The 25,308-nt window shown below is 51.1% G+C and overlaps 2 protein-coding genes across 10 annotated transcripts; one reads left to right on the top strand and one right to left on the bottom strand.

The window, feature by feature from the left end:
* Positions 1-206: 206 nt before the first annotated feature.
* Positions 207-9,412, bottom strand: FTSJ1 (FtsJ RNA 2'-O-methyltransferase 1). 6 transcript variants are annotated; one of them, XM_055338992.1, is made up of 13 exons: positions 9,171-9,412; positions 7,438-7,602; positions 7,112-7,181; positions 6,922-7,012; positions 6,518-6,596; positions 4,402-4,454; positions 4,263-4,316; positions 4,073-4,175; positions 3,886-3,969; positions 3,186-3,289; positions 2,840-3,088; positions 2,627-2,668; positions 207-800 (listed from the first exon to the last, which is right to left on the bottom strand). In XM_055338992.1, the coding sequence occupies exons 2-12, from the start codon at positions 7,556-7,558 to the stop codon at positions 2,636-2,638; spliced, it is 1,041 nt and encodes a 346-aa protein (XP_055194967.1). In that variant the 5' UTR covers positions 7,559-7,602; positions 9,171-9,412; the 3' UTR covers positions 207-800; positions 2,627-2,635. The 6 variants fall into 6 exon arrangements, with proteins under 6 accessions (XP_055194967.1, XP_055194965.1, XP_055194969.1 ...); XM_055338990.1 differs by having other exon boundaries at positions 7,438-7,596; XM_055338994.1 differs by having other exon boundaries at positions 2,891-3,088; positions 7,438-7,596.
* A 6,474-nt stretch (positions 9,413-15,886) lies between these two features.
* Positions 15,887-25,085, top strand: SLC38A5 (solute carrier family 38 member 5). 4 transcript variants are annotated; one of them, XM_055337316.1, is made up of 16 exons: positions 15,887-15,957; positions 17,453-17,506; positions 17,586-17,661; positions 18,074-18,189; positions 18,293-18,366; positions 18,956-19,048; positions 19,173-19,251; positions 20,950-21,032; positions 21,330-21,388; positions 21,486-21,623; positions 21,830-21,909; positions 22,540-22,640; positions 22,897-23,012; positions 23,831-23,975; positions 24,068-24,171; positions 24,920-25,085. In XM_055337316.1, exons 2-16 carry the CDS (start codon positions 17,454-17,456, stop codon positions 24,926-24,928), a joined length of 1,326 nt encoding a protein of 441 aa, XP_055193291.1. In that variant the 5' UTR covers positions 15,887-15,957; position 17,453; the 3' UTR covers positions 24,929-25,085. The 4 variants fall into 4 exon arrangements, with proteins under 4 accessions (XP_055193291.1, XP_055193287.1, XP_055193289.1 ...); XM_055337312.1 differs by having other exon boundaries at positions 24,634-25,085; XM_055337314.1 differs by lacking the exon at positions 15,887-15,957 and adding an exon at positions 16,143-16,156 and having other exon boundaries at positions 24,634-25,085.
* Positions 25,086-25,308: the final 223 nt, after the last annotated feature.

Raw genomic sequence — 25,308 nt, 5'->3', positions numbered from 1 at the left:
ATAAAATAAAATCTTAAAAAAAGAGAGAAGAGAGAGAAATCTTAAAAGTTCCTATCACAGGAAAAAATTTCTGCGAGGTGATGCATATTAACTTACTGTAATCATTCTGCAATAGGTATACATTAAATTAGGTTGTATACTTTAAATTTATGTCTTATGTTAATGAGAACAAATATTACTATATATATTAAAATGAAACACTGGAATACAGTAATATATGGACTTTTTTAATTAGTACATCAAATTATAAGATCTTCTGTAAGTCAAAGTAGTGCCAAGCGTGAACAGCATCTTAAGATGCCTGCAAAAACTGTAATGTACGTAAAAAGTAACTAATTTGTATTGGTGGGAAGGTAACAGGCACTGCTTTTACTATTGTGATTTGTTGCCAGCATTCCTATTGGGGAGTAAAGCTAAATTTTAGTTATATTAGTGAAATTTCAGTTATATTAGTGAAAATAAAGATGTAAGATTTTCCTCCATCAGGTTCACAGATACCCCTGATTTCTATACGGTGAAGAACCCCTACTTTGGGGGTAAACTCTAGAAATAATCAGGACACCTCTGGAAAGATTTAGAAAGGAGGCAAGGCCTCGCTCAAAAATCCCCTCCGTGGTGTAGACAGGCATACTGTGCTGTTGCTTTCCTTGCTGGGCTCCTGCTAGTTGTTGTGGGTTACCACTCAGGGCTTGAATGTTCAGGACCCGTTGATGAGATATTTGAAAACCAGTTCATCAACGTAAGTTCTTTTGTTTTCCTGCCGCCAAACAGCTTCTGGGTTGTAGCAGACTGCCAGCTACCTAAAATCAGGGACAGAAAAAATTTTAAACATACATTCTCCCACTTCTACTATAATCATTTTTCACTCAACTACTAACATTTCTTTTTAAAGATTTTATTTATTTTTTCATGAGAAACACACATAGAGAGAGAGGCAGAGACAATGGCAGAGGGAGCAGGTTCCCCACAGGGAACCTGATGTAGGATTCAATTCCCAGACCTGAGATCATGCCCTGAGCTGAAGACAGGCATCCCAATAAATAAAATGTTTAAAGAAATGTCAGTACTTGGGATGCCTGGGTGGCTCAGCAGTTGAGCATCTGCCTTCGGCCCAGGGCGTGATCCTGGAGTCCCAGGATTGAGTCCCACATCAGGCTTCTTGCATGGAACCTGCTTCTTCTCTCTCTGCCTGCGTCTCTGCCTCTCTTTCTGTGTCTCTCATGAATAAATAAAAAAATTTTAAAACCTTAAAAAATATTTTATTTATTTATTTGACAGGCAGAGAGAGAGCACAAGCAGAGGGAGAGGCAAAGTGAGAAGCAGCCTCCGCCTTGAACAGGAAGCCTGATTGTGGGGCTTGATTCCAGGACCCCGGGATCATACTGAGCCCAAGGCAGATGCCCAACTGACAGAGCCACCCAGGTGCTCCAGTACTAACATTTTTTTGACCTTCTCCCCTACACTTCTATTGTGAACTGTAACATACAGAAAAATACACACTTACATGTTTTATATAGGTTCAGTTTAAGGACTGACAAGGTATTTTCATAATTGTAGTATGTTCATTCTCATTGCTGTGTAATTCCCCACTGTGAATATACCATGATTTAATGATCCACTCTGCAGTTAATAGATGTTTGGGCTATATCTAGTCTGAGGGTACAAATAGTGCCAGTGAAGAATTCTGGTACTTATTTCTTAGGAGCAGAACTGGCCCCTCGCTACTCCCTTACACACCAGCCATAGTTCTACCTCAGGATCTTTGCATTTGCTATTCTCTCTCCATGGAACATTCTTCCCCTAGATGAACACATGCATTCCCTCCCTCATCTCCTTTAGGTCTTGGCTCAAACATTACCTCAGTAAGCCCTTCCATGATAACCCTTTTAAAAACTGAAAAACTGTCACCCCTGAAATTCCTGATTCTGTTTACCTTACTTTATTAAAAATAATTCTTGGGATGCCTGGGTGGCTCAGCAATTAAGCATCTTCCTTCAGCCCAGGGTGTGATCCTGGAGACCCGGGATCAAGTCCCACATCAGGCTCCCTGCATGGAGCCTGCCTCTCTGTGTGTCTCTCATGAATAAATAAATAAAATCTTTTTTTTAAATAAATAAAATCTTAAAAAAATTTTTTATATCCCTTATTACCTTTACATATATATATGATATATACATATAAATATACCTTTATATCTACAGTATAATTTAAGCTATATATACTGAAATGAAAGCTAGAAATGTGTATGTGTACAAGTATGCATATATAATGTATCTATGTGTATGCCGTGTGTAGAAACTCCTGCATTCATAAGCTGTTTTTATTACCCCTTTCCCAATCTGGAAGCTCCACCAGCACCAGAATATTTGCCTGTTCTGTTCCCTGCTCTATCTCCCAAACTAGAACAATGCCTGGCACACAGCGTGTGGTTAAGAAACAGTTTGCTGAATGCCTCCATACCTAAAACGCTGAAAGCAGTTCTTGGCATGTGACATCAGGTACTTAGTAAAGGTGGGCTGACTGAAATCTTATCAGTTGATATAAACATTTCAAAGGTGAAACTTTCCTGAGTTTTTTTCTTAAAGGTGCCCTTCACTCAAACTATTAGCTAAAAAGGCAAATTTACCTGAGTGTATTAAGGCGAACAATTCATTTCACTGTCTTCCACCTACCCAAGAAAAAGAAAAATGACTCAGGTACTTGCCAAGCTTTTCCATTCATTACACTTGGTTTTACCCATCAACTTTTTATAGTTGCTGGGAGGCAGGGATGAGCATTCCACCCTGCCCCAGAACCACGCCATTTGGGGACAGAGAGAGGTGCACTAAGAGGGGCTCACTGTGGGCTCAGAGAAAATGCACAGAGGGCCCTGGGCCACAGGTTTCCGGACCTCAGGGGCCAGCAGGGTGTGGCGCTGTGGGGCCGCCAGGGGCTGGGACAGCGTGTCCACTGTGCTGATGGGACAGTCCTGGGGGCGGAGCTCCTTGGCCAGCCGCCCCTTCTTCTTCAACGTGCAGGCCTCCTGGTACGGTGGCGAGATGGGGGGCTGCGTGGGTGGAGTGTACTTATATTCTGAGCCGTCCTCTAGCTGCAGGGACACATTGGGGGAAGATGGTGAGGATATGAGAACCCAGGAGAGCCCCTCTCCCCTGCCATCCCCTGCCTACTATTGGTTGGGCACTCACGTCCAGTGGGTAACTGCGGTCTGAATCATAGGAGCTCAGGTCTCCACAGGTCACAAATGGCACAATGATGCGAGTGGGACCATCTAATTGGTTGAAATCTGGATCTGACAAGCAGGGAGAAATAAGACAGGACAGGACTGGGATGCCTGAGACCAGTTGGGACTCCTTCTACAGCAAGGGTACGGAATCCTTCCTATGTACCTACCAGCTACTCTCACACTCCTCCACCAGAAATCCTTCATTTTGTTCAGATCACCTCCTCAGGGAGCCCCTCCAAGATCACCTGTTCTAGAGCATCCCCCTCTCCTGCTCTTCTCACGCTGCGCCTTATGTTCACCTGCCATTCTACCATACGCTGTCTGAACTCTGTCTCACTCAAGTGTGCTCACCTTAAGAGCAGGCTCTGTGCCTTTGCCCACTAGGGACCAGGCTAAAGACTCTCTCGAGGCCAAATTCCCATGCAGGGGTGGAGTATCCACCTGGGGGCGTGACCCAGTCTTCCTAGGCTAGAAACTTAGGTGGGTGTAATCTCCACTGGGGCACGACTTGGGACCCGAGAGTAATCATGAGAAGACTGGGATGAAGATCCTCCTGGGACAAAACATCCATACAGGGGTGGGGCTGAGGGCCCTCCTAAGACATACATTCCATAAGGGGGCAGAGTCTCCCCAGGGAGGGGGCCCAGAACTCTGGCTCTCACCGTACGAATGGTCCAGCAGGGGTTTGGTCAGGTCTGGAAGGAAGCCTTCAGGGGGGTCATAACCCTGACAGACAGCGAAGGCCTCTGTGGGTGGAAGGTAGAGTGAGGGGTGACTGCTACCTCCACCCCACACAAGATGCATCCCCAAGATTCATGTCTGCCTGCCTGCCCGTTGCACCCCACTGACCTATGCTGGAGTTGCGGCTGCTCCTGGGCTTAGCACAGAGCACATTAGAGAAGAAGACTCGCAGCTGGCTGTAGATCAGGGTCACATCCCGGCCTCGGAAGATCTGTAGGGCAAGGAGACAGGGGATGAAGGCACAAGGGCGGCCCTGGAGGACCCCTATTTTGCCCTCATCAGGTCCTCCAATGCTCACCTTGGCTACAAAGCATCCCCCTGGCTTCAAGACATGTGTAGCAATATTCAGAGCCTGTGGGCAGGACAAATGGCTAAGACTGAGGTGGAGACAGGCATGAAGGGTCCAAACTGAGGCAGGGGTGGCCAAGGTTACTCACGGCTAGGAGGAGCTGGGCCTGCATATATTCATCAACATCATGGAGGCCAGTTACTGCAGCAAGAAGAACAGTGTTAGGGGGGCCAGCCGGTTCTGGCTATCTTCTCGTCCCAGACAGGTCAGGATGCTACAACCATTTCCCAGGCTCTCCTCCTACTGAGGTTCTGCACGCAAATTACCACCTGCCAACTGGATGTGTGTTCTGGGCTCTGAAACCTTAGGAACTCATTTTAATTTTCAAAACCACCTTATACACAAGTATCATTATTATTATTTCTTACCTCCAAGCCAGACTGCTCCTCTGAGCACCTGACTCACAGATCAGACTGGACATCTCAGACTCAGCATGTCCAAGACCAGACTCCTGACCTTCCTGCTCAAACCTCTCTCCTTACCCCACTTTTCCCATTCCATCTGATCCTTCCAGCTGTTCTAGGCCAAAAACCTCAGTAACCTTGACACACTCTGTTCTCTCCTCACATCCATGTTGAAGCATTAGCAAGTCCTGTTGGCTGTACTTGCAGAAGATCTGCTGGATTGATCCTCTCATCTCTGCCACCACCACTCTGGGGTACACTGTCCACCTGGGCTACTGCAGTCGCCTCCTCCTCCCACCCTTGCCCCTCACACTGCTCAGAGCAGCCAGAGGGGTCCGGTCATAAGCTGAGCCAGGGATGGCCCTCCTCTGCTCACAACCATCTCATGGTTTTTTCTGAGTTCTCATCTCAAGGAAAAAGCCACAATGCTCACTGGGGCCCACGAGGACCCCACACAAGGACCTTCCCCCACCCTGTCTCTCTGACCTCCCCTGCTACCACTTTCCCCCTCACTCCCTCTAATCTAACAATTCTGATCCTTTTTTTTAAAAAAAAATATTTATTTATTAATGAGAGACAGAGAGAGATGCAGAGACACAGGAAAAGAGAGGAGAAGCAGGCTCCATGTAGGGAGCCTGATGTGGGACTCGATCCCAGGACTCTGGGATCATGCCCTGAGCCAAAAGCAGATGCTCAACCGCTGAGCCACCCAGGCGTCCCTAACCACTCTGATCCTCACAGGCCCTCACATATGCCAAACATCCTCCACCTCGGGGCCTTTGCACTGGCTGGTCCCTCTACCTGGACTGTTCTTTCTCCAGATATGCCTCTGGACTACTCCCTCACCTCTGTTAGGTCTTTGTGTTAAAGTCCTGGGGGCCTTCCCGTCCGCCTTACTTAAAATTCCAACAGGTACTCCCTGTCCCCTCCTTTCCATTGACTTTCCTCATGGTACCTATTATCTCTTCACATACTATGTGACTCCATCATTTGTTTCTTTTCCCTCTGCTCTCACTAGAATATTAGGTCTATGAGGTCACATAAGAATTTTATTCACAGGGATGCCTGGGTGGCTCAGTGGTTGAGCATCTGCCTTTGGCTCAGGGCGTGATCCTGGAGTCCCAGGATCGAGTCCCACATTGGGCTCCCTGCATGGAGCCTGCTTCTCCCTCTGCCTATGTCTCTGCCTCTCTCTCTCTGTGTGTCTCTCATGAATAAATAAATAAAATCTTTAAAAAAAAGAATTTTATACACAAATGTCTTCCCCACATGTAGCACAGTGCCCGACGTATAATAGATGCTCAATAAATGTGCACTGAGTGAACAGCTGACTGAAAAACATGAATGATCAGCACAATAGAAACAGTTGCATATGACAGATGGGCAAAGGGAAGGGTAGATAGCAGCCAAAACCAAAACAGTAGGGTGTAGAGATGGAGGAGACAGAAGCAGAGATTGAGGAAGCAGGGGTAGGGAGAAATTGCTAGATGTGGGGGGACAGCTGAAAGCAGAGGGAAGGCAGGGAGTAGCTGAAGTGGTGAAAGAAGCCAACAGAGGGTGCTTGGGAGGCTCAGTTGGTTCAGTGTCCGACTCTCGATTTCAGCTCAGGTCATGATCTCAAGGTTGTGAGACTGAGCCCCATGTCCTACACTGGGCATGGAGCCTGCTTATTATTCTCCCTTTCCCTCTGCCCCCACCTCTCTAAAAAAAGAGAGAGAAAGAAAGAAGCCAACAGATGTGGGAGCCACAGAGAAGGACACACACAGGGCCCCGCCTGGTCTCCCAACCCCTGCTGTTTACCATCAGGAGCCCCGTCACACACCACTAGGTCCGCTGGGCAGCCCTCAAAGTGCTGGATGATCTCCTTGGCAGTGGACAGCTATGGAAGAGAGGGAAGACAAGTGGTCCCAGGCCCCCCTGTCTGCAGCCCTCTAACCCCACCTGCCCATGGTCCTAGCCAGCAACCTTGGGTCAGCCAAACCCTCAGGCTTTGCTGGTCTAAGACTGGGCTCCATCTCTGGGGACCCAGTCCCATCATTTTTAGCTGTCTCTGCGATGATGACCTGCTGGCTCTGTTTCTCCATTGTTACACTCTCTCAGGTTCTCTTGGTTACTCTCTCTCTTTCTCTTCCACTTTGCGTAGCTGCCAGGTTAGAGGGGCTCTGGCCCAGGATACACCCCAATACCCCCAGCCATACTCGTACCTGGGTGATGTCCCCTTGGATCTGTAACACACCTGGTAACGGAGCCATAGCCTGAAGGTCCACAGCCACCACATGGCCGGAACCCTGGCCCCTGTGGACAACATGACCCATGTCAGCCCAGTTTTTACTCTTGGCTCATCCCTGACCTGGCCTACCCTCCTGGCTGCCCCATCTGGGACTCCACACTCACCCAATTTTCTGACTCAGCACCTGGCTCCAGCTGCCTGGGGCTGCGCACAGGTCAACTGCCCGTGTCACGCCTGAGCACACACAGGAAGGTGTAATGGTCAGTTGCAGCCACCTCTCCAACCCCGAGCCGTGCAAAGTTCACCCCTCTCCACCCACATCTATCCATGCCCAACTCCTTTCAAGTACCTGCCCCTCTTCCTGCCTGGCCCCTGCCCCATAGACCCTCCCAGTCAGCCCACCTACCATAGGAAGCTCTGCAGGCATGGCCCACTTTTCTATTTCCTTTGCCCACCCCATTCCCCAGTATCTCGCCCGCCAGGTGGGGACCTTGGAAGAGGTGGAATTCCTCGTCAAGTTGTAGCAGCTTGAAGGCACTGCGGGCACGCCAGCCATTCTCCTTGGCCAGGCGGTAGTAGACATCCCGCTTGTCCTTCGATGTCCGTCCCATCTCACACGCTGTTTGCCCAGGGACCTGCCAACAGTAAGCTGATGCTGCACTGTATCAGTAACTGGGTGAGTGGGCTACCATCTATGTCTTCAGGGCAATAAGAACCACACAACCGCCCCCATGAACTCCATGACAGCTCACTCAGCAGATGGGAAAAGTAGAGCCCAGTCCCTAACCCCACTGACCTCACAAGGCCTGAGGGACTCCATCACTGAACTCTAAGGCTTCACTGCTCACCCCACAGAACCCACCCTGCTCATTCCACAGACTCCTCCACTCACCTCACAGATCCCCAAACCCAACACTAATAGATGCCCCATTACCAACCCCATTGAACTCCCACTACTGCCCCCCATACTCCACACATCAAGCCCTGTAACACTGACTTTGAATGCATCTCCACTCACCTCATCCCCATTAACATCTCACTGACCATCTCCCCAGCTGTCTTCATGGCCTCTAAATTCATACACCTCTATCAGCCCACTATAAATCCCTTGCTTTTATCCCCATTATCCTAATACTACTTTATTATACTCCTCACTCCCTTAATCTCTCCCTACCCCATTCCCCATTAATAAATGATTAGGCCCCCAGTAACTCCTTTATTACTTCATCTTTATCAATCTCCATGAATATGTAGAAAATCCTGGCCTATTAGCTTCCCATTATGCTCTTAATCAGCCCTCCAACTGATCCCTCATAGATCTCACCATTAGCCCTTGTAATCCTTTAATTATCACACATGTTAACCCCTATGATCAAACATCAGTTCCCCATTCTCCCTCAATGTCCACCTTGCCCCCTCAATAATCACTTGATGATCACACCCCAGCAGCTTACTATTACCCTCTCTTTGTTCACCCTGTTCCCATCAATTCCTCAATTATCATGCTACATCACCCAAACCTTTTGACTACAACACACCTTCTCCCTCCCATTCACTTTTCTGTGATCACTGCCCCCATTGGCTCCTTGATCACGACTCCCACTAGCCTCTATTATTCCCTCCATAGCTTCACCATTATTGTTTGGCTTACTACTGTCCCATCGCTCTTTATTTATTAACTTGTTTAACATACCTCAGCAGTCCCTCAGGGATCATACCCCCATCCACCTCCTGTTATCTTCTTTCTACTTGCCCACTCTACCACCCCTTCTTTCCTCAATGAACACACCCCTGGCCCCCATGAACATGTTGACTAAAGCACTCCTATTAGCCCCCATCGATTCCACGCTAACAATGCCCATCAGACCCCCAGTACTTTCCTGCAACTCACCTACCTGCCCCACTAACGGTCCTCTGGCCACGCTCTCGGTCTCGCATCATTGCCTCAAAGCCCATGTCCCCATTGGGACCACCAGACCCCATTCAAGGAAGTTCCTCCAATACCTGGACCCCTGCGCCCTCCAGCCTCCCAGTCCACCCCGCACAGCGGTTTCCTTCTACAGACAAACCTTGGCGCCTGCAGCCCAACCGGCACCAGCCACCCAGACTATGCGGCTGCAGCACGGAAGGCGAACTTCCCTCCTTCCCTAGCCAGCGGGACAGCGCAGGCGTGCCTCAACCATCTCGGCCTGGACTCACGTCCTCCGCTCCCCCAGGGCCTACCTTAGCTTTCAGAGTGGGGAGAAGGGGACGAGGAGACTGGTCCGTGAATAGCCCGAGACTCGGCGAAAGCGCACACCCGCCAGAAATCGTAAGGCTTCAGTTTGTGTTTAGTCCAAATGCCTGTCGCGCATGCCTACGGACTCCCGCAGCGTGGCGAGCCTGTCATCTTGGAACGCGAAGGCTCGGCTGGGCGCGAACCCGACCTGAACGTACAACGTGAGCCCCGTCATCTTGTGTCGACGTAGTTGGTCTCAAGGACTGCTGTTCCCAGCATGCAACGGGGCCGAGCCGAGTGGCTGAAGTCGCGCACTGTGCGGCTGAAATACCGCGAGGCGCAAGAACCGACCCTTCCTTTGTTCCAAGGCTAAGATCGTTTCACTCCCCGCCCCTCCTATTTCGGACCAGCGTGTTCACCGGGGACTACATTTCCCAAGATGCAACGCGCACGACGGAATCCATTCGTTTTAGGCGTGGTGCGAAGTGAAATTAGAGTTAGAGTCCTAGAACCTGTTAGGAAAGTACTTTAAGGGACACCTGGGTGGCTCAGCGGTTTAGCGCCGCCTTCGGCCCAGGTCGTGGTCCTGGAAACCCGGGATCGAGGCCCACGTCGGGCTACCTGCATGGAGACTACTTCTTCCTCTGCCTCTCTCTCTCTCTCCCCCTCTCTGTGTCTCTCATGAATAAATAAACAGAAAAATCTTTAAAAAAAGGAAAGTGCGCTAATTAAGTGCGCTAGAGCGCGGAAGCCGGTCTGTGGCCAAATTCGAACCCACTTGAGTTGTACCTTTCAGAACTTCAGTTTCCCCCTCTGTGAAATAGGGCTAATGAGTCGTATAGCTTCACAGAGTTATCGGGAGGATTTAAATAGGCGTAGTTCAGCACAGTGTCCTTTTGTGATTCTGTGTTCCTCAAACGTTTTTAACTTCAACCCACTAAAAACTGCATCGCGACCCGGTGCACAAGCAAATATAGTAATGGAAGCATTAAAGCATTTACCATATGTCAAGCATCTATTCCAAGTGCTCTCAGTGGTGTGCTGGTAAATGACTAAAGAGCTCTTTGGGCTGGGGGCGGGGAGGGAGAAAGCCCCGATTTCTCACATTTGCCAGTTTTCCATACTATTATCTTGTCAGATTTTAAATTACTGACGTGTAGTCTTGGAACAAAATTCGGAAGAGATGCATTAGTGTAATATTTCTACCATACAGTTCAAATAGACCTCCAAAGCATAGAGAATAGTGAAATGTAGTAAAATAGGAAGTGACGAGTTTTGAGTATCACTTTCTAAATAATAAATAATCTCATTTATTTAATTGTAAGTTTATATTATTTCATTTTAAATAATAACTGCTTAAGAACTCTGTCGCGATATTCCTGAAAATTGAAAAAGCAGTCTGCAAACTTGGCTCCAGTGCACTGCTGGATTCTTTCCTGGAACTCATTTTAATCCTAATGACAACTATATGAAGTAGTTACTGTAATCATCCCCAGTTTATAGATATATAGGGAGGCTGTATACTACATTAGGTGTATAAACATATATGCTGCTTAATATGTATGTGATTGTAAAGAAATATAGTGATGTATAATATTCACTAGTGTATAGGTTATATATTTGTAATAAATAAATATAAATATACTATTACATGTAAATATAAGAAAGTGTATAATATATTTATGTATTTTGCATAGTATATATATAAAATACACATATCATCTTATGCATATATTTAAATGTATATGCTGATATATATAAATATATTGGTATCCATATACATTTACTTACTCTAGTCACTGTACTAAATTAAACATCCTATTATAGGGGTAAATATACAATGTGATGTCAGGTGGTGATAAAAAGGAATGAAGAATAACAAAGTAGGGTGAAAGGGATGGAGAGTAACAGAGGGGTTGAGTTGCTCTTTTAGACAGCATAGTCACGGAAGACTTCTCTGAGGAGGTGGCATTTGAGCTGAGACCTAAAGGGAAATGCACCCGAGGAATATTTAGAGGAAGAGCATTCCAGGCACCAGCAGCCAGCCGCAAGTGCAAAGACCCTGAAGTGATAACAAGTTTGGTGAGTATTCAAAGAAGTCAACAACTGATTCATCATTCCTTAGAAATATGAGCTTCGCTAGGCAGGAATTTTGTTCTATCTTGTTCGCTGCTGCCTCCCAGCCCTAGAACAGGGCCAGGCACACAGATGGTGTTCAATAGATGTTTGTTGAATCCACCCTTTTGTTGCTTTGTTCCTTTATTCTTTCCTCAGTGGTGCGTTCTGCATTCATGTGGAGTGGGGGGCACCCTGGGAGGTGTAGACAGATGAGCAGAGACAAGGACGAGAAGCCCTTCCCGGAGGAGTTCCCAAGAGCCAGGGAGGAAGCAAGAGCTGGACAGCAGCGCTCCAGGGCCTTGTGGGGGGTGGGAACACGGCTCCCCTGTGGAGGTGAGCAAGTGTGAGAAAGCAAGGGTTCAAGCCACCTGGCCACTGCTCCACAGAGAGGAGGGGGTGCCAAGCATTGGGGGCCCATGTTCACCCTGTGGGATGCTTCCCACGTCCTGTTTTCTTGCCTCTCACAAAGAGGATGTTTAATTTTTTTGCAAAGCAACTTGCTTCCTCCAGCAGGGCTGGGGGAATTGGGGGACAGGATCCAGGCTCTGAACTCCCCAGGCTTTTCCCGAAGTAGGGTGTCGGCCTGCAGCTCCCACCCGGCACCCCGCTGAGTGTAAAAGTGTCCTCCCCTCAGCCTCCTGAAGAGGTCAAGGAGCGGGGAGCTGCCAGGCCAGCTCTGTACCGTGGAGGGCATCTTACCGGGGGAGGGAAAGACGGGGGGAGGGGGGGTGTCCAGGTGCAGGGGACCAGACACTGACTCTAAAAGCCTTGCTGCCCAGGGGCTGCTTTGAGGGACGGAAGAGTGTCTCTGTGGGGAGCCTGCCTGAAAGGAGAGATTAGAATCCTAAATGCAGCCCAGTGGGGGGTTGCTTTCACAGGCAGAGAAGAATTCATTAATTCCTTTCACAAATATGTTATTGAGCAATTACTGTGTGTCAGGCATTGTTCTAAGTGCTTTACCTGTATTAATTCATTCAGTCTTCCCAGGGGCCCTAAGACTTCGATGCTATTATGCTGCGGGGGGGGGGGGGTGCGGCTGAGACCCCGAGGCTTCAGAACTCACTCCAGGCCACACAGCTAGTAAGTGGCAGAGCTGGGAAAGCTCATGCTGTTAACTGCTTTGCTCCGTGGCTCCCTCCCCTGAAGGCTGCTGAGTAGTGACCTGTTTTAATGAAGAGCAGGGATCTGCTTATAAGAACCGACAGGAACCCAAACCGACTTTTAATAGACTCTATCGGAATCCCAAATGTCGCAAAAGGGTCTGCTTTAACTGAACCAACAAAAGCCTTAAATGAACCCAAGAGATGACCTTACTTCAATGAACTAACAAAGCATTCTTATCCCTGGCACAGACTCAAGGCCTCGGTCAAGCTTTAAAGACATCTGTTCCTTCTAAAGCGAGCTGCCCTCCCTCCGCAGCCAGATTTTACTTTCCCTTTGTTTTTCCTCCTACCAGCATATCTTGAACACTTGCCATTTGCCCTGAAACTTAGCTAAGCTATGAGGCGCGGGGCTGGATGCAGGCCCATCCCTCCTCTAGAAGAAGTCGCTTGGCAGAAATAAAAGTAAAAATGATGATAATATGACACTTGATAAGCAGCATTTATCTAGCACCTGCTGTGTGCCTGGTGGCCTTGCACAGGGCAATGTTGGAGGGCTGGGGAAGGCCCTGGGAGGGCAGGGGGATGATCAGGGCAGGAAGTTGCTGCTGGGATGTGGTGGGTGGGGGCATCTGTTTTTTTGTCCAAGGTACACTAGTTCTTTGGCCAGATGCTTCGACTTTTCTTGAAATCTAGACATGTCCCTAGACACCTCTCCCCTGCCTCCCCCCAACACACATACCATGGCCATGTAGGCCAAGGCCTCTGCCGACAGGTGTCTCTTTCCCTGGCCAGCCTGTAGCACAGATGTGTATGGCTCTGGGGGTGGGGGAGGAGGAATATGAGAGGAGAGAGGCACTAGAATAGGCTGGGATAGATGAGGGGAGTGTGTGTGTGTGTGTGTATGTGTGTGTGTGTGTGTATTTGAATATCCTCTGCCTGTACATGTTCTCAGCCATAAACATACGTATGGGAGCTCCACCCACATCTTGCTATGTAACTTGCCTGGTTGTATCTTGTGTCTATGACTGCTTGTGGACTCACATGTTTCACTTGTGAAAACTACGTGTGCTTCACTACGTGTGCTTCACTGCTGTCTGCTTGTGCAAATCATCTATATGGGGTTGGGTGTATATGTTCCTTGGGTGTTTGTGTGTCTCCTTTATACTGCTTATGGGTGCTAAGTGTGTTTATGTGTCTTGCCCATATACATGTGTCTCCTGTGTATGTGTGTCTTTCTTCTCTGGTGCCACGTTTGTGTCTGGCTGTGGTGAGCTCCTTTGTGCGTGCCCTATGGGTGTTTCTCTTGGGGCCACTGTGTCCTATCTGGTTCCTTTGTTTCCTCCTCATGCAGTTTGAGATGTATTTTCTGGATTTCCTCTTTGTAATGATAGTAAGAGTCCTCTCTGCACCCCAGCTTTTCCTGTCTGTGCACCTGTATATGCGCTCCCTGAACGTTTCTTCTGACTTGATTTGTGAACAGCTTTGTGTGCACGTGGCTTTGTGCGGCCATCTGCTTGAATGAAATGGTGTGTGTGTCTGTGACCGCAGCTTCTCTGTACAGTTGTGTTTGCCTGTGAATTCCCCTCTCTGTGACAAGAGTCATATGTGGTCACATGGGGTCACAAGTTCACAGGTGAGTTTGTATCCATAGAGGTATCATTATAGAGCGTGAATCTGGACATGGGCCTTCAGGATTGTCAGAAGTGGGAATCATCTGTACAAGGGACGGGGGCCATGTATGATGTTGTCAGCTGTAGGAAATCATATTTGTATGCTCTGGGTGCAGCTGTGAGTCTGTGTGTGATTTGCCTGTTGGGCTCTCCAGGATCTGGCTGTTGAGTCCATGGGCGATGATGTCCATGAGTCTGGAGTGGCTGGAAATCAGTGCGGGCCTCTCCCATGTCAGTCTGTGTTCTCTGGTTGCAATGCTGAGGCCCTGAGTGATGACACCTGTTGTGGGAAGTCATTCGATGCAGCCGTGAGTATGTGACAGTACCATGGCCTGGGCTCTCCCAGGTGTAGTCTCTGTGTGTTCATATGTCAGCCTGTATTCTGTGTATGTGGCTGTGAATCTGTGTGCGAGTTTATACTCCTGCGGGTGGTGGTGAGTCGGCCTCTGGTTTCTGAGCACTGGATAGGGTTGTGATCCCTGAGCAACCAGGAGGCTCTCTCCTGCTGTGGGGAAGTAAACGCCCCATCCCTTGTCCCTTACCCTCCTCCGACTGCGGGTAGGGTGGGGGCATCTAGGCTTGCTTTGAAGCCCCAGCCAGCCCCTGGTCTTTCCGGGAATTCTATGCTCTCTGTGGGGGGTGGGCAGGAGGGCGAAGAGGCCCTGACAGAGGCCTCTTGTCCACCAGGACCTTGAGCAGTCTGGTTGAAGTTGAGCCTGGACCCCGAGTCCAATCTGCCTGACTCTGTGCAGGAGACACATGCTTTGCCTGGGACAGATATGCCTGTCACATGCTTGGATGGGAGTGAATAGACAGACCCACATATAAGGCAGACACACAGCGGGGCTCCTCAGTTAGGGTGTGGACAGGCCCCACCCAAAGCCTGGGCTGGGGTCCAGGACTTTAGGGTGTGCCTTGTTTGCAGACACTGTGCATCCACACTCCTCACCCAACCACAATTGCCCCCCTGCCTCCTTCGAAGGACCCCCAAGATCGAGGGTATGTTTTTGGCTAGGCTAGGCTATCTATCTATACGAGGTCAGTCTATAGTGGCTGGGCTGTGTCTATCTCTATACCTGTCACACTGCTGCTCCCAGATCTATCCATCCACCCTGTCTGCCCCTTTGCCTGAATCTGCTCCTCTAGGGGTCTTCCTGCGTCAACCACTACCTCTGTCCACTTGTCTTTCTGGGCTGGTGTGTCTGTTCCCAGCCTCTGGGGATGTGTCTGGCTGTGTCCACCTGTCTATTTGCCAGTTGTGCCTCCTGCTTATTACCGGGCCTGACTGCCTGTTGCCTTCCCCCAGATGCTTCCATGGGCCTACCCCCTGTCTCTGAGTCTGTCGGTACCTCTCCCTCTCCCTATGACTGCCCCTCTGCCTGTCTGTCACTCCTCCGCGGCACGGCTCTCTCTCTGCCCTCCTGTTGTTTCTCCTGCCTGCCTAGCTCCGGTCTCTCCTCTCTGCATCTTTTCCCTACATCCATCCCCCTTGCTGTGTGTCCGATCTCCGCGTCAGTTGCCTCTGTCCGCCTGTCCCCCTCTCTATCCTCTCTCAATCTTTCTTTCCACCTCCTCCCCAAGCCACCCCCTCCACACCTCCGTCTCTCTCCACGTGGGTCCAGGTGAAGAAGAGCGCCCTCCTCCCCCACCCCGTTTCCTCCACCCAGAGCCAGATGGAGGGAAACTGAATTAAAATTAAAAGTTCTTCCCAGAAAAAAAAATAATCCGCGGGCCAGATGCGGCTCGGGCTGCGCTGATTAGCCACCTCGCCAGCGCGGCTGAGCTGATTGGCTACAGGGCGGGGCCGGGGGCAGGGTCCGCAGAGGGGGAGCCGCGCCGGCCGTGGGGTCCCAGAGCCCTAGTGAGTTACTGCCGCTTCAGGAGCTGAGAGGAGCTGGAAGGTGAGGAGGGGGCGCTGACCGGGGTGGGGCTCTGGGGACCCTTGAGGCACGAGTCGGGGATCCCGGGAGAGGTTCCCTGAGGGAACCTCCAGGGGAGAGAGGGAATTCCCTGGAGACCTTTTTTAGCGCTAGCGGGGGAAGTGAGTGGGAGGGGGACCCCTTTTGGTGCCTTGCTCCGGGGAAGCGAATTCACAAGTGGGTGAGTCTCCAGAGAGTGCTCAAGACTGAGGATGGGGCTCCTTGACAGGGGGTCCCCTTCCCAGGGAGGGTTTTCGGGGCTTGGGGAAGGGGCTGCCTGGAGGCACTTTTGGCAATGATGGGGACCCTGAATGGGGGTTTCTGACATACTGCACTTCCAGGAAGTCAGCTCTGGGTTGGAGGTTTCTTCAGAGACACCCCATCCAGAAGACAGGGGGCTCCAGGCTCACAGGGGGATTGCGGAGCACCCCCACCCCGAGAAACACATCAGGCGGCTGGGAGGGGGCTTTTGATGCAGACCACAGAGATAGCTCATCCTCAGGAAGGGAAATTAGGGCTCGGGCAGCTTCCTGAGACACCCCAAGACCAGGAAGGATCTTAAGCCTGGAAGCGTGTCTAAAGTTGTTTCTGCCAGGAGACCAAGTGTTTAAGACGACTCTCAAGTCTTAACAGGGGTCCCAGAAAAATACTAAAAGGAGGTTAAATGGGAATCCCGAGGTAACTTGTATCCCTGGAAGGAGGCTCAGTTTGGGGAATTGTCTTTGGCCTCTAGTAAGGATATTCAGAATTGTGGCAGAGAGCAGTTTGCAGCCTGGAGGGGGGCAGGTAGGGTCTCCAAGCCCGCCTCCCCACCTCCAGCTCCTTCAACAGGTTGCATCAGCTCTGGGCTCAGGCTCGGGGCCCAGGCTGGGAGGGGGGGGGCAGGGGGCGTTAGGAGGGGTGGGGCAGCCGGCCGACACGTGTCCCTGTAAGGAGTGAGAGGCCTGGCCAAGCGGTGAGGGTGGAGGGAAGGGGGGGGTGCGGGGGGCTGGCAAGGAAAGAGGCAGCAAGCGAGACTGAGTGAGTGTGGGGTCTGGGAGGACTGGCTATCTCAGCTCCAGATGGCCATCTCGCCTGCTGTGGGGTCTCCGTTTCTCTCTCTTTCTTTCTTTCTCTCTCAATCTCTCTCCCCCCTCCCCCTCTATTTGTCTCTCGCTGCCCTCTTTTTCTGCTTGTCTGAGTAACTGTTGGCATCTCTTCCCCTCCCGATTCCCTTCTCTGCCTCCCATCTCTTCCTCCATCGCCCTCTCACTGTTGTCTTTGAGTCTCTCCATTTATCTCCCTGTCTCTCCTGTCCCTCTGCTTCTGTTCCCCTTGCCTCATCTCCGTTTCTCTGGTCCTCCATCTGTCTCTGTCTGACCCCCTGCCCTATTTATATCTTTATATAGATTTATATCTAGCTCTCTCCACTGTGTAGCCCCCCCCCCCCCCCCCCGCTCCATCTCGGATCCCCCACCCTCCATTTCTCTGCCCACAGCATGGAACTGCAAGATCCAAAGATAAATGGAGCCCTCCCTGCGGATGCTCTGGGGTGAGTTGGGGGCCCAGGGGGACAAGGTCAGGGGTCAGGATTACCCTCTCACCGGCCCCTATGTCTCTGCCTTCTCCAGCTACAGGCAGGAACGCGAGGGCTTCCTGCCCAGCCATCCTCCTGCTCCGGGGAGGAAGCCAATTGAGTTCATGGATGTGAGTGACCTCCCAGGATCTGTCCCAGCTGCACCTTGCCCAACTCATCTCTTCCCCTACTGTTCCCTCTTCCCGGGGCTTCCCTGCCTAGCTATTTCCTGCCCCAGCCACTCCCGGTCCCCAGCTGCTCCCTCCCTAGCTGTTTTGCCTCTGGTGGCTGCTCCACCCTCCCCTGTTCCACTCCTCTTCTAGCTGTTCCCCTCCAAAGTTTCTCCTAGCTCTTCCTAGCTCCTGTTTTCCCAGCTTCCCCGTGGCTTCACCTCCTTTTGCTTCTTAGCCTCCATTCCGTGGCCCTTTCTGGGTGTCTCCTGGCCCCAGTCACTTCTCCCCTAGTCTTTCCTGGGCCCCAGCCCTGATATCCTTACCTGGTCTCCCTCCCCATGTGTGCCCGTGCCTTGCCCCTTACCTGCAGTTCGAGGGGAAGACATCGTTTGGAATGTCAGTGTTCAATCTTAGCAACGCCATCATGGGTAGTGGCATCCTGGGACTGGCCTATGCCATGGCCCATACGGGGATCCTCTTCTTCTTGTGAGTCTTGGGCAGCCTGCAGGGGTGGGAGAGTGGGCCTGGGTGCCTTGTGGGGCCTGCAGGAGGCCTGGGGGCCAAGTCTGAGCTGCGCCATCTGCCACAGGGCCCTGCTGCTGTGCATTGCACTTCTGTCTTCATACTCCATCCATCTCCTGCTGACCTGTGCTGGTGTTGTAGGTAAGGCCCCGAGCTCAACCCAGATCTTGGATCCCAGACTCCCGACCCAGCCCTCTGACCTGGGACCCTAGACCTCAACCCAAACCCTAGATTCTGAGCATACCACACTGACCCCAGATCCTGGACTCAGGACCTCAGACCCCATACTCAACTCCCTGGACTCCAGGCCTCAGACTGTGCATTGCCCTCAGAATGTATCTGGGCTCCCAGATCCTCACCCCTCAGTCTGGTATCAGACCTTATTTCTCAGACCCTCCCCACACCCAGATTACTACATTCCACTTCTAATCCCCTGATTCTTAATATCCAGCTCTCCCCTAATTGTGGAAGCCAGCCCCACAACCCCAAGACACCCACTACCCACATCCAACCCCCAACCGTCTCCCTGGTCACAGATCCTACCTCCCAGGCTCCATCTCAAGCCCACCTCTAACTGCTTAACCCTCACCTCCAGCTTCCATCAATCAGACCCAAGTACCCCAAGCCCCAACTCCTCAGCTCCCTGACCCTCACTGCCCCCCCCCATTTCTCCCCTGCCGGCCTGGCCTCTTGGACCCACAAACCATTCCTTCCTGTCTCTCTACTCCAGGCATCCGAGCGTATGAGCAGCTGGGACAGAGGGCGCTGGGGCCTGTGGGGAAGGTAGTGGTGGCTGCCGTCATCTGTCTGCACAATGTTGGGGGTGAGGACTCTGGGAGGTAGGGGATCAGCTTGGGGGAAGAGGGTGGGGTGGGGTGGGCCTCCTCAGGATGGGCTGGGGGGATGAGGGGAATCCTTCTGCTTATACCTCCCCCCACCTGCACCAGCCATGTCCAGTTACCTGTTCATCATCAAATCCGAACTCCCCCTGGTTATCGGCACCTTCTTGGACATGGACCCCGAGGGGTGAGTGAGCAACACCCCTTGGCTCTGGCCTGTAGGCCATTGACATTACCTGTGCGGTCTGGCTGCTGTCTGGAACTCTGTGCTCAGCTGACTCCCAGGTGCTCTGAGACTGTTGGGCAAGGCAGTTTGGTCAGACTGTGATTCTTGTGTATTGTGATGCCAACAGAATGTGTGACTGTTGCTCTGACTATCTGGTAGACCATGTGTTGATTTTTGTGACTGTTATTCTGGCTGATTCTTTTTGGTAGCTGACTCCATCTGTCCAGTGTACTCTGATGCTGACCACGTGACTGTACACATCAAGTAGACCTAAGCTCTGTGGATTTGGTTCTGGACTGTTGTATTGGCAGATTCTCTGGCCAGCTGTACGACAGCTGACTACAGCTGTGTCCTGTATGCTGTGATTCCAACCATGTGTGTTTGACATTTGCTTACTCTGACTTTTCCCTGTCCAGAGGATTCTGTTTGATTCAGGGTCCATCAGGCTTGCTAAATCTCTCTAGCTGTAAGTGTAAATGTGCAGTGTACTGTGGTGCCAGCTATCTATATGTGATTTGCTCCAACTCTATGTGCCAGTAGGCTCCCATCGGTGTTTAATTTGGCAACCATTTTTCTGGCAAGTTCCCTCTTGCTCTATGTGTGTGTGTGTGTGTGTGTGTGTGTGATCCTCAACTATGATATGTCCTCTTGCCGTGGTTCCAGCCATGTGTTGAACAACTATTGTTCTGAGTATACATCTGATTGACTGTATGTTTGGTTTTCAATCCAACAGCTGACTGAATCTGTTCAGCTGTTTGTATGTGATGGCTGACTCTGTGTATCCTGTTAGATCTTTGGTTCGATTCTGAAACCATTTAGGTAGCTGACAACTTACATGACTAGGTGTATCTAATTATTATAGTTAGCTCCCAGTAGATATATGGCCAATGGTGCTTTGTTGCTTTATTTCTGTGTAACTGTGTGTATGAAATAGTGTGTGATTGCCTGGAACATAATAGGCAGGTGATAAAATTCTTTTGAACAAGTGGGCAATTTTTCAGCCAGTTCTATATTAAGTGTCTTGCCTAGGCACCTCCTGCCAATATCTGTAGAGATCCCGCTCTTTCTTTGAGCTTGGTTCCAACAAAAGCTGGCCGATTTTTGTCTCTATTTCAGGCTTTGGTTGTGTGGCCAAATTGGTCCAGCTACTTTTAGGTGTTCAACACACCTTGAGCTAGCTGTTCAAACAACCACATGTGTGTGTTCCTGTCTCCTTGTTTGACTTTGCATCATTGCCCGACTACCAGATCATCAGACTGTTGTTCTACCTGTCAGGTGCACCAGGGTCATGACTTACTCTGGGTCTGGTACCTTATGTTGGACTGTGAGAGTCTTACTGATTTGGGGTCCTGTCTGCCCATTTGGTTGTGTGTCCGCTTGCGAGTCTGACAGCACGTTTTGTCTGGCTGTGTGTGTGTTCTTAGCTGTGTCCCTTTAACAGGGTTCGTCTAACAGTCTGATGATCAGTCTGGCTGTTTTTGTTGATCTTGTTGTGCCATTTGTCATTGTGACCGCCTGAATGACTTCTCACAGCTGAGGTGTCAGCTCATCTTTCCTGACTGTGGGCAGAAATCCATCTGTTTGGCTGTCTTCTATGAGTGTCTGCCTGATGGTTTTCTTTGGCAGGCAGCTAGTCACTGTGTTTGCCTATCTCCCCAGGGGCTGGTTCTTGAAGGGAAACCTCCTCATCATCATCGTCAGTGTGTTAATCATCCTGCCACTGGCCCTCATGAGACACTTGGGTAAGAGACTTCCTGTGTTGGTCATTGGATAGTGGAGTTAGAGAAGGGGAGCCAGACTGAGAAAATCCCCATTGTCAAGGGTTGTGAAATCCCATGGGAGAGCTTGTGTGATGTGGGTTTTAACAGATGAATAGGAGTTTGCTATGGAGGTGGAGGCTTGCCCAGGTTGAAGTAAAAGCTTGTGTAAATATCTGTGGCCTAATTGGGGTGAGGTAGCCCTAAAGGCCAAACTAGGGTTTGATATTTGCTGTTGGAGGGTTCCTTGATTTCTGAGGCTCTGTATTTTACCCTTTGCAGGCTACCTGGGGTATACCAGTGGTCTCTCTTTGACCTGTATGCTGTTTTTCCTCATTTCGGTGAGTCTGAGGGAGAAGGACATGAAAAAATTAAAGAAAGCATTGGAACATTGGGACATAGCCTTCCCTGTGACCTCGCTTCCCCACCCTCCCCCAGGTCATCTATAAGAAGTTCCAGCTTGGCTGTGCTGTAAGTTTCAATGAAACAGCAGTGGACAGCAAGAACCCCTCAGGTCTTCCCATCCAGGGACTCAACAGAAGCTGTGAGGCCCAGATGTTCACAGTTGACTCACAGGTGTGTGTGTAGGCACGTGTATAGACCTTGCACCACACTTAGGCCCTCTGTTCCTGTCCTATAGTGCACTCTGCTCAGAGTGGAGCTGGGCACCAGACATCAGGGGCTTCCATGTGTCTGATGTAGAGTGGTGGGGCCAGGGGGATGAGGAGTGGGGGATAGACCCCTGTAGGTTCTAATCCCGTGTATGTGGGCCATTCCCCTAGATGTTCTACACAGTGCCCATTATGGCTTTTGCCTTCGTCTGCCACCCTGAGGTGCTGCCCATCTACACAGAGCTCTGCCGGTGAGTGGGCAGGCAAGTGGGCATGGGTGTTGTGATAGTCAACCTGTCTGACAATTCCTCATGTCATCCTGGTACTGTAGCTTCATCCTGGCTAGAGTGTGCCAGGGGAGGGATTTGAGGTGGCCTTGGGGGGACTCAGAGTGGTGACTTTTTACTGATTAGGGCTTAAATGTTCAACTTTCAGCATCCGGTACAAGTGTGAATGGATAGAGTGGGGAGACAGAAATGATCAGATGGAGGGTGTGGCCTGTATGGATGGGGATGCGGAGGTGGGGATGGTCAGATAGAGTGGGGAATGGGTGGACAAAACTGGGGTGGGCAGGGCAGATACAATGGAGAGATATGTGGATGATCAGATGGGGCACGGCATGGAGGTCAGATGCGAGGGAGAGGCATAGATGGTCAGACAGAGGAGAAAGACAAAGATGGTCATATGGACCGAGATGGATGGACAGGGGGAGGCTTGGCTAGTCACACAGGGGAGGTAGAGATAGGCATCCCAGTGTGTACCACTTCCTGTGCACGTCAGCTTAGGAAGAAGGTGACTCTGGAGGATGTGGGCGAATTTTGAGGGGCCTGCACTAAGTCCAAGGGTCTGAGCATGACAGTTCCATAACCTTTGTGACTTAGGCCCTCCAAGCACAGAATGCAGGCCGTGGCCAACGTGTCCATTGGGGCCATGTTCTGCATGTATGGGCTCACGGCGACCTTTGGATACCTTACCTTCTACAGTGAGTAGGGCCGGGGGAGGGTTGGGTGGGAGCTGGAGTGGGGGCTAGGGAGACTGCTGGGGCAGGAGCCTGAGCACTTTGCCTCCATGCCCTGGACCCATCAGTTTCCAGAGAGGGTGCACATCACACATGTGGATTTGGTTGGGGTGTGTGTGTGTGTGTGTGTGTGTGTGTGTGTGTGATGTGTGTTTCTGGGACACTGGTTTTGGTGCTCCCAGCACATCCTGCATCCCATGTCCCACATCCCATGGCCCAGATAGCGTGGAGGCGGAGATGCTGCACATGTACAGCCAGCAGGACCTGCTCATCCTCTGCGTGCGCTTGGCTGTGCTGCTTGCGGTGACTCTTACTGTGCCAGTCGTGCTGTTTCCTGTACGTGGGGTCGAAGGGTGGGCCCATGGAGCGAATGGACATGGATGGATGGATGGGTGGAGGGTGTAGGCATGGATGTTTGGCTGTAGGGTAGAGCTAGGAGTGGATGGATGGATGGAGGAGGCAGGGATGGGCAGATAGGGAAGGCAAAGTTGTCAGATGGACAGAGAAGGCAAAAATAGATGATCAGATAGAAAGGAGACATAGATGGCAGGCCAGAGAGAATGAAGGGGAGAGGGGTGGTCAGTTGGAGGGAGGAGGCACAGACATCTGGCTAGACAGAAGAGGGAGGTGGGAATGGTCAGGGTAGAGGCAGAGACAGATGGACAGTCACAACGAAGAAATAGGGATGGACAGGAAAAGGGTGAAGGCAGAAGGAGTGAGGTATAGGAGGGGCCAGGCTCTCAGATTTGGAGGTGGGATGACCAGACAGAGGAGGGAGGTAGAGGTAGTCAGATGATGGAGAGAGAGGCAGGGATCTCAGACAGAATAGAAGGACAAGAGGGTGGTCATCCATGGAGGCAGAGACTTCAGATAGCAGGTAGAGGCACGGGGAGGAGGGGGGTGGTGAGCAGAGGGAAGGAGGAGGTGTGGATTGTCAGAAGGGCAACAGGATGCTCATTAGGAAGGTGGAGGTTCAGATGGATGGTCAGATGAGGTGGACATGTAGATAGTCAGATGGAGGGAGGATGAGGGATCTCCTACAGGGGGAGGCACAGATGGATGCTCAGAGGGTAGAGTTCAAGTCATATGACCACATGGAGCAGGGGAGGCAGTACCTCGGCCCTGACTAGTGTCCTACGCTACTCTGACCACAGATCCGTCGGGCCCTGCAGCAGCTGCTCTTCCCAAGCAGGGACTTCAGCTGGCCACGGCATGTGGCCATAGCCCTGATCCTGCTTGTCTTGGTCAACGTTCTTGTCATTTGCGTGCCAACCATCCGGGATATCTTTGGGGTTATTGGTCAGTACCCCCACTCCAGTCCCAGACCCTACCTAATCTGGACCTTATACTCCAAGCCAACATTGACTTCTGTCCCCCCTGTTTGTCCCTAGGGTCCACCTCAGCCCCCAGCCTCATCTTCATCCTTCCTAGCATCTTCTACCTCCGCATTGTCCCATCTGAGGTGGAGCCCCTCTACTCCTGGCCTAAGATCCAGGTGAGCATTCCAGGGGAGGGCTAGGGAAAGAGGGAGCATTCTGAGGAGGACCACTCCAGGATGGCCAGAGATAAAAGGAACATTTTCAAGAGGGGGCTGGGGGCTGGGGGCAGAGGGGGAGGGGGTCTGGAAGAATGAAGGAGATTGTCTGAGGAAGGGGCTGAGCAAACAGCAGCAGCAGGATCTGCAAAGACAGGGAGCATTCGACGGACAGACGGGAGGACCACTATTAGAAGAGGGTTAGGAGCACTTTCAAGGAGGATAAAGTAGAATACTCTATGAAGGGTTCTAGAAAGATGGAGAATTCTTTGGAAGGGGCTGGTGGCAAGGAAGGGGAGAGAGCAGGAGGGTCAGGAATGAATGGGGCACTCTCGAGGGGATAGAGGGCTTGAGGAACATTTTCAGGAGGAGCTCTGGCGTGGAGACCCCACCAGCCCCATCTTCTCTCTCTCTCATCCACAGGCTCTGTGTTTTGGTCTCCTGGGGGTCCTCTTCATGGCAATCAGTCTAGGCTTTATGTTTGCCAACTGGGCCACAGGCCAGAGCCAAGTGTCTGGACACTGACCTTGCCCTGCACTGCCCTGGGCCCCTGTGCACATGCATGCTCCTGTGCATATGGAGGAAGATGGGGCCGCTCTCCAGGGTCCCTCCTGCCTGGCATGTGGAGGTGGCTGGTTCCCATTAACAAGGCTGTTGGAGGTAGGGGGACCACAGAGGTTGCAGAGTGGTCTGCTTCCCTCCTTCCCAGGGATGCTGAGCTTGGATCAAGGCCCTAAGCCCAACCCCACGTGAGGAGGAGACCAGGTCCTTGGGGAATCCCTGCCCAACCCAGTCCTTTCTGCCTCTCCTGGCAGAAGCTGTTTGTCAGGATGACTCTCAAGCTAAAGGGGAAGAATAAAGATGCTGAATTGCAATTCTGGCCTCAGCCTTCTTTTTTTAAAGTTTGTTTGTTTGTTTGTTTGTTTGTTTGTTTATGAGAGACACAGAGAGAGAGGCAGAAGCCTATGCAGAGGGAGAAGCAGACTCCCTGTGGGGAGCCTGATGTGGGACTCAATTCCAGGACCTGCCTGAGCCAAAGATAGACACTCAACCACTGAGTCACCCAGGTGTCCCTGGCCTCAGCCTTCTGATCTCTTT

This window comes from Nyctereutes procyonoides, unplaced genomic scaffold (assembly GCF_905146905.1).
Source record: "Nyctereutes procyonoides isolate TBG_1078 unplaced genomic scaffold, NYPRO_anot_genome, whole genome shotgun sequence".
Classification (NCBI taxonomy): Eukaryota; Metazoa; Chordata; class Mammalia; order Carnivora; family Canidae; genus Nyctereutes; species Nyctereutes procyonoides.
Note: the sequence above shows the minus strand (reverse complement) of the source record. Positions and strands in the feature narration are given on the sequence as shown.

What these genes read in the sequence shown, in the direction of transcription:
- SLC38A5 (XM_055337312.1), top strand. Translation starts at nt 17,454, where the DNA reads ATGGAACTGCAAGATCCAAAGATAAATGGAGCCCTCCCTGCGGATGCT. An exon ending in TGCTGTTTTTCCTCATTTCG is followed by an intron (nt 21,389 to 21,485) that starts GTGAGTCTGAGG and finishes ACCCTCCCCCAG; the next exon opens with GTCATCTATAAGAAGTTCCA. An exon ending in GGATATCTTTGGGGTTATTG is followed by an intron (nt 23,976 to 24,067) that starts GTCAGTACCCCC and finishes GTTTGTCCCTAG; the next exon opens with GGTCCACCTCAGCCCCCAGC.
- FTSJ1 (XM_055338992.1), bottom strand. Translation starts at nt 7,558, where the DNA reads ATGGGACGGACATCGAAGGACAAGCGGGATGTCTACTACCGCCTGGCC. An exon ending in GGAATTCCACCTCTTCCAAG is followed by an intron (nt 7,182 to 7,437) that starts GTCCCCACCTGG and finishes GTGTGTGCTCAG; the next exon opens with GCGTGACACGGGCAGTTGAC. An exon ending in ACCGCAGTTACCCACTGGAC is followed by an intron (nt 3,089 to 3,185) that starts GTGAGTGCCCAA and finishes GTGTCCCTGCAG; the next exon opens with CTAGAGGACGGCTCAGAATA.